We start from the raw sequence: 6,600 nt of genomic DNA on the forward strand, positions 1-6,600 counted from the left end.
ACACAATTATAGTAATTAACCTTTCTATCATATTTAGAGCTTAGCAGTGCCAAATGTCATTTTGTAATCAGAGTACTACAATAAACCCTTCTTTCACTTATGCATAATTTTCTTCATCACTTTTTGCATCCTTTAAGTAGTATTTGTTCTACAATTCAACATATTTATTCTAGGAAGGGTATTCGTATTTTTACACAATTTAACTATTTATAGCCAATACAAAGCCGCCAAGTCTCATCCTGCTTATCATAATAACAAAGATTGTCATAACGTTCTTTTCAAAATTCACTCCATCATTGTCTCATAACTTGATCAATATTGAATATATATTGTCAATATAGTTTTAGATTCGTTAATCTCAAGTTCGTTCGTATTTGTTTATGGATTCATCAAACTAATAATACTCATAACTCAAGTTTAGAAAATTAGATGTATTTATCAATTTAAACTCAATGACTTCAACTCGTACTACATGGTGACCGAGTATTTATTATTTTATTTCAATATTCATAGTGCATTATTTTGATCATACATTCATGACCCATATTATGCATGTCATCAGAACTTATTGATTTATATGAATACTAAAAAACTTATACCCTAAAATAAGTCATATTCATGAATCACAATCCACTATCCTTAACTTATATTATAGGACAACCATATTCATGTTCCATTTTCAATCATTATAACTCATACCTTGTATTATCTATACATTCACTATTTCATGCTAGTGATCATAATCAAAATTCAACATCAATCATATATTTTTCAATTTATTATAGCAATCCAAAAACCATACTTTATCTTAATTAATCCTTAAATTCAATTGCCCCACCTCGAATTGCCCCACCTCGAAGGCAATTCAAATCTTGGAATTTCACTATCCCGCCTCGAAGGCAAGTTATATCTTTTGATATCTACTTTCATTGTATATATAAACAATAGTCTTTTATTAATTTGAAAATCCCTTACCTGGAGCTTATAAGACGCGTGATCCTAAAAGTATAAACTCCATTTTGAACAAGTCTCTTATCAACACCAACATTTCAACAAGTCAATTACCATTTTGCCCACTAAGCCTTTTTATGTATTAAGCATTCATTTAAACTTGTATGTTTATTTTTTTCTTTTTCTTCCATGCTCATCATCAACATTTCATTTCTTTTTCATACTCTAATTTACTTATATGCGTGTATATTCACTTTATTTTCCCTACAACTAAATCAAAACATTAACACCATTTTACCCATTGTAATAAGCTTCCCCCTTAAAAATTTCTGAAAATTTTATAAATCACCACAACCCCATATCATTCTTTCATATTAACATCACTAAAACAATAACACTAACTAAATTTTGCTAAATTCTATCCCTCCTTATTTTCTACCTATAACCAACCTTACATAAAGAGGAAAAACCACATTCCAATTGAAAATTTCTTCTTTTCTCGTTCTTACCCACACCATTTAACTCAAAACCAATCCAACAATACACTACTTTCCTCTTCCAACTCAAATCAACATAAACCCTAATTTACATAAATTTGAGATTTTCAACCATTTTCAGAAATTTCCCAATACAAATGAATTTAAGGTAAGGAAAACACTTTACCACAACTAATTAATCAAGCTTTCCTTGTTCCTTGAACTCTTTATCCTAAAAGTGTTCTTCTCACCGACCAAAAATCACTTTTCCCTTTCTAATGTTATTGGCAACGACTTCTTCTCTCTCTAGGGTCCCCTTAGTTTGCTTAATCCTAAGCTAGAACTTGTCTAATCCATGTTAGCCCATTTTGTTCGGTAGAACAAGAAAAGATGAAAGGAGAAAATGAAGACTCTCCTCCCTATTCTCCTATTATGTTGTCCGCTTTAGTGCAAAAGGGAGAGGGGTTATTATTTTCTTTATATTGACAAAATCACCCCTCTCTCATTTTTTTATAATTTAGTCTAGTTATATTTTAAATCGCGAGAATTTTATTTACATGTTGTTTTTCATTATCATTCATTCACGTTTCCTCGCTATGTATATTGCAATTTCACATCTTAATTAAATTTCATCTATATTACTTATCCATAATTTTTTTTAAAAATTCATAGATTTAAATTTTCAAACCGGTGTTTACAATATATATATATATAAAGGGCAATTGAAAAAAATGCAATAGGGATTAAATAATGAAAAAAATAAGAAGAGAAAATGGTTGAAATTGGCTTATTGAAAAGCCAAGTATTGAATGAGAAAAGGTGGAGAAGTTAAGGGGATATTTATAATATAATTAGGGGTGAATTTGAGAAGAAATCAAGATAAAATGGTTGAAATTAACTAAATAACTGAAAATTTAAAAGCCAAAGACCAAGTTGAAAGAGACGAAACAAATGCAAGGATGCTTTTTAATATAATGAGGAATGAAATTGAATTAATTACAGAAAAAAGCTGAACTTGACTAAAAGTAAAATAATTAAAAAAACTAAAGACTAAATTGAAAAAAGTGGAAAAATTGGGGATTGTTTTTTTATATATATATATAAATGAAACTTCCATTTTAAATCAAAACTATGCATTTTGAACTCAAGAAAGGAAAAAAGCATGCACCAAAACAACATTGTTTTGGTGTATGATTTTATATAGTATCTTCTTCTTCAGCTGGTTTTTTGTGCATATTTATTTTTGTTTTTTATCCTTCATAGTTTTGATTGGACTTTGCCTCTTATTTCTCTTTTTCATGCCTCCCATGAATGCTGAAAAACACATTACTTCCCATATATGCATGTGTATTACATGCTCAACCCAAAAAAACACAACTTTAACCCTTTGAAACACTGCAAAAAGTGGTGCGAAAATAGCAATCAAGTATACATGGTGTCATAAATTAATTTAAAAAGATATTTTTGATGCATTTAAGTTATTCTTACACCTATTTTATATTTTTTAATATTTTTTTATTGATATTATTTCAAAAAATCAAATTCAAAGAAATATGTTTTTGACACTAAGACATCCATTTCATATTTTTTAATTACTTTTCTTATCGAACAGACATTGATGTTATTTTAAAAAAACAAAAATACAAAAAAAATAAGAAAATAAAAAATCAAAATAGAGAGAAAAATAAACAAGGGGCTAAAGTGCAAAACAAAACAAAAATCCCCAAGCAACTCAATTTTATTTTGGTCCTTTATTTTTCTTCGAACCTTAGGTAACATGCTAACTAGTAACATTTATGTAGCGTACTTATAATCATTAATATAACGTAGATATTCAGCCCAACTTTTTCATCATCATCCTTATCCTTAATAAAGAAAGAAGATTTTCAAGAACATATAAATTTGTTACTGCTGAAGAATAATTCTCACAATGCATCACAAGTCTAAAAATTTTGGTATAATTAATTTATTAACATTAAATATGCTATATATGGATATATAACTACACATTTTGATACATCAATTTATTAAAGTAGAGATAGCAAGCATACTACAAACAGATTCATTGGTATATTGGGGTTTTGTAAAATCCGTCAACGAATAGAGATACTTATGCCTTGGAATGAAGCCTAATTGCTAGAAAATATATTTGGACTGGTACAGAAAACTATATCTGTTTACTGAAAGAAGAAAATATCTGGTCAATCTTTAGATGGTAACTTGCAATGGGTTTTGAAAGCCACAGGGGAAGAAAGTCATCTTTACACAAGACACTTAGCATTGTAGGAACTGTGCATAAAGATAAATACAAACATAATTGATAGAATCAGTCGATAAGAATCAGTCTAAAATCGACTTAAAAGATACTTTTCAAGCCATGTTCAGACTCAAAACCTGGCAAAGCCAAGGGGGTTGTTTTTGTCTCTCCTGTCTCAGTTGTTCTTCAACCCCAATACCCTTTTTACTTTCATTTTGGTACCCCAAGGTCATGTCAGGAACTTGGAAAATCCCCAATTCGCAGCATTCTTCTCTTTTGGTGCTTGTCTTTTGATGTTTCAAGGAACTTGTCCTGTTTATATGGCTGGATCCAGTGGAAGACGAAGAGAGGCTTGTTCCTGAATCTGAAGTTAGTGGCGTTTCAGGTTTCTTCCTTCTTTCATAACTCGAAGGTCCCAATGTTAGCTGAATCTCACTCTCTTCTATTAGCTCTAATACTCTATCTGCATTTGATTCTGCAACACAATCTTCGGAAGGCCACTCCAAGTCAAGTCTCCCTATCGACTTCTGCTGCATATCACGAGCATGATTAGGCTGATTAAAACTAAAGCCATTCTTGTAGCTCCATAACTCTCGACTCCGCTCATCTGGCCTGCTGCTTTCAATGTTTCTCATCATTATCTTTTGGATTCGATATAGACGATGAAGTTCACATATCTGCAACATTATTCACAAACTTGGAATCTCTTACAAGGAAAGAAAATATAATTAAGTAGAAGACATATTCATGTGGAGAAAAAGCACCTGCTCTTTGAATGTCTCTTCGTGTTTTAACATGGCCATTCTCATGTCTTCCTTGTCGCAGGGCTTGAGAAATTTCCCCATGATTTTAGCTTGTGTTAGACTTAGCTCAATTGTCTCCTGCAATGCCTACTTTCCAAGAACTTGCAAGCAGAAATGCGTTTAAATCACATTTTCAGTTTGGTCATGCATTTCCTGCTTGAATCTACAAAAAGAGGATAAAAAGAAACAATTTAAAGCTAAAGCTCCTTGATTGATAATAGATTGCTTAACAATAAAGAAGTGATGTAAGATAGAAGCCGGCATTATTGCTTTCAAATAGTACTAAATATAAATTCATCATTATAACGTCAGCTACTTGTTGTATAGTTTGTCTGTTTGCCAGCTTGTGTTTTCTTCCATTCACTCCTCCTGGGCCACAATCATAATTTCCGTAGACAAAAATTTACCACCATGGACGATACTGTTGCTTTAGGAGTGGCTCCTACTATGAAATTTTACCCATAAATTTGCACATTCCATGGAACATCATTTTTTTTTAATTACGTGCACTCCTTTTCGAAAAAAAAAATAAGAATATGAATTTGACCACAACAACATACAGAAAATTTATCCCACAGCATGGCTGAATGGAGAAGGTGGATCATATAACTAATCCAACGAATTTGAATTGAGTTTTCATTAATAAATGAGTGAGCTGAAATCATTTTCAAAACGAGAGAAGCGTATGCATGTATGTTTAGATTATGGAAATGAAGTCCCTCTTGGGACAAGAAATATGTAGTAAAACAATGGATAAACCATTCGTAGGTATGTCGTGCTTTCATACTAGCTAGTAGCAATATTAAACAATTACCCTGTGTTATCCGAGACAATGTCAAGATTAATCGCAATGTCGTTAGCAATGATAAACCATTTCTGAGTGTAATTAAACAATTTCTCTGTGTATCCAAGATTAAACTCAATAGATCATAAAACTGACAATATCTATATACAAAATCAGTTTTTTTCTTCTTCAAATTCATGAGTGAATGAGGACGAAACGAGATATGGCATTCTTTGCGAATAGTCTTAGGAGTAGATAGTAACATATATGTATATATAGCTTAATTATTGCTAGTCAGAATAGAGACGGAAGAAGTAAACGTTTCTTAGTTTGAGATCAAAAGTTTACAAAGCAGAACTGCATTATCAGGAATATAATTTAAATGAAAATGTTAACAATTTTACTACCCCCGTCCCTTTCAATATTCTCTACCATATAATTCATGCAAAAAGAAAAAAAGATGGCAATGAAAGGTTAAAGATTTATGATCTTCTGACCTGTAAGTGGAGTTTTCAAGAGTTGAGAAGACGATCAAAGCTTGTGTTTTTAAGAAGAATAAGAAGCAGAACAGGAAAAAGAACACTTTCTAGGAAAAGGCCAGAAGTTCTGTATCCACCACAAACCTTTCACCCCTGAAGCTTGTAAGAGAAAGACTAGGCCTTCACATTCTCCATCAGTAAATACTGCAGAAGATAGGAATAAATATAACTTGAGAAGAGTTAAAGATTCTCCCCCCCCCCCCCCCCCCCTCTCTCTCTCTCACACACACACACAAACCAAATTATTCGTCGTATTTGTGGTTTGAGGCATGCCAAACAAATCCCAGTGCGTTAGCCAATGCGATTCAAGTTTTGTGACAGAGATGCCTCAGACAGGTCCAGCAATGCAGCTATATAAAATTGGATAGAGTAATACTGAAACTGTTATATATCTATATTTTTATAATAAAGTTGTCGAGGATCACAAGGGCTTCGCATTGCTCCAAACAATCAACAAAATTAACAGCTTAGCCTGCTGAGATGTTCACATGCAACCAAGAATTCTTTATCACCAGTAATAGTTGTCTCAATTATCTGGCGCCATATTTTTTATACTAATGCTCATTAATACGAGGGAGCTTAAGGTGACATCTCTTGTCCAGCCGACAAACAGATCTCGACTGTACGTTAAGTGAGTACCTCTCAATCACGGTCCAAAAGTTAAAAAGGGACTGGCCACAGAATCACAAATCCAATTCCACGAAATCTAATACTTCTGAATTCATTGAATTACCATTCAGGACAACGAGGACATGGAGGAGGGTATGTAAGTTGTACATTTCATCATTCA

General features: G+C 32.2%; 1 protein-coding gene across 1 annotated transcript; it reads right to left on the reverse strand.

Moving 5' to 3' along the window:
• Positions 1-3,582: 3,582 nt before the first annotated feature.
• Positions 3,583-6,005, reverse strand: LOC133693915 (uncharacterized). The gene is made up of 3 exons (XM_062115297.1): positions 5,769-6,005; positions 4,449-4,650; positions 3,583-4,361 (listed from the first exon to the last, which is right to left on the reverse strand). The coding sequence occupies exons 2-3, from the start codon at positions 4,527-4,529 to the stop codon at positions 3,798-3,800; spliced, it is 645 nt and encodes a 214-aa protein (XP_061971281.1). The 5' UTR covers positions 4,530-4,650; positions 5,769-6,005; the 3' UTR covers positions 3,583-3,797.
• Between the last annotated feature and the right edge of the window lie 595 nt (positions 6,006-6,600).

The sequence above is a fragment of the Populus nigra genome, chromosome 5, assembly GCF_951802175.1.
Source record: "Populus nigra chromosome 5, ddPopNigr1.1, whole genome shotgun sequence".
NCBI lineage: Eukaryota > Viridiplantae > Streptophyta > Magnoliopsida > Malpighiales > Salicaceae > Populus > Populus nigra.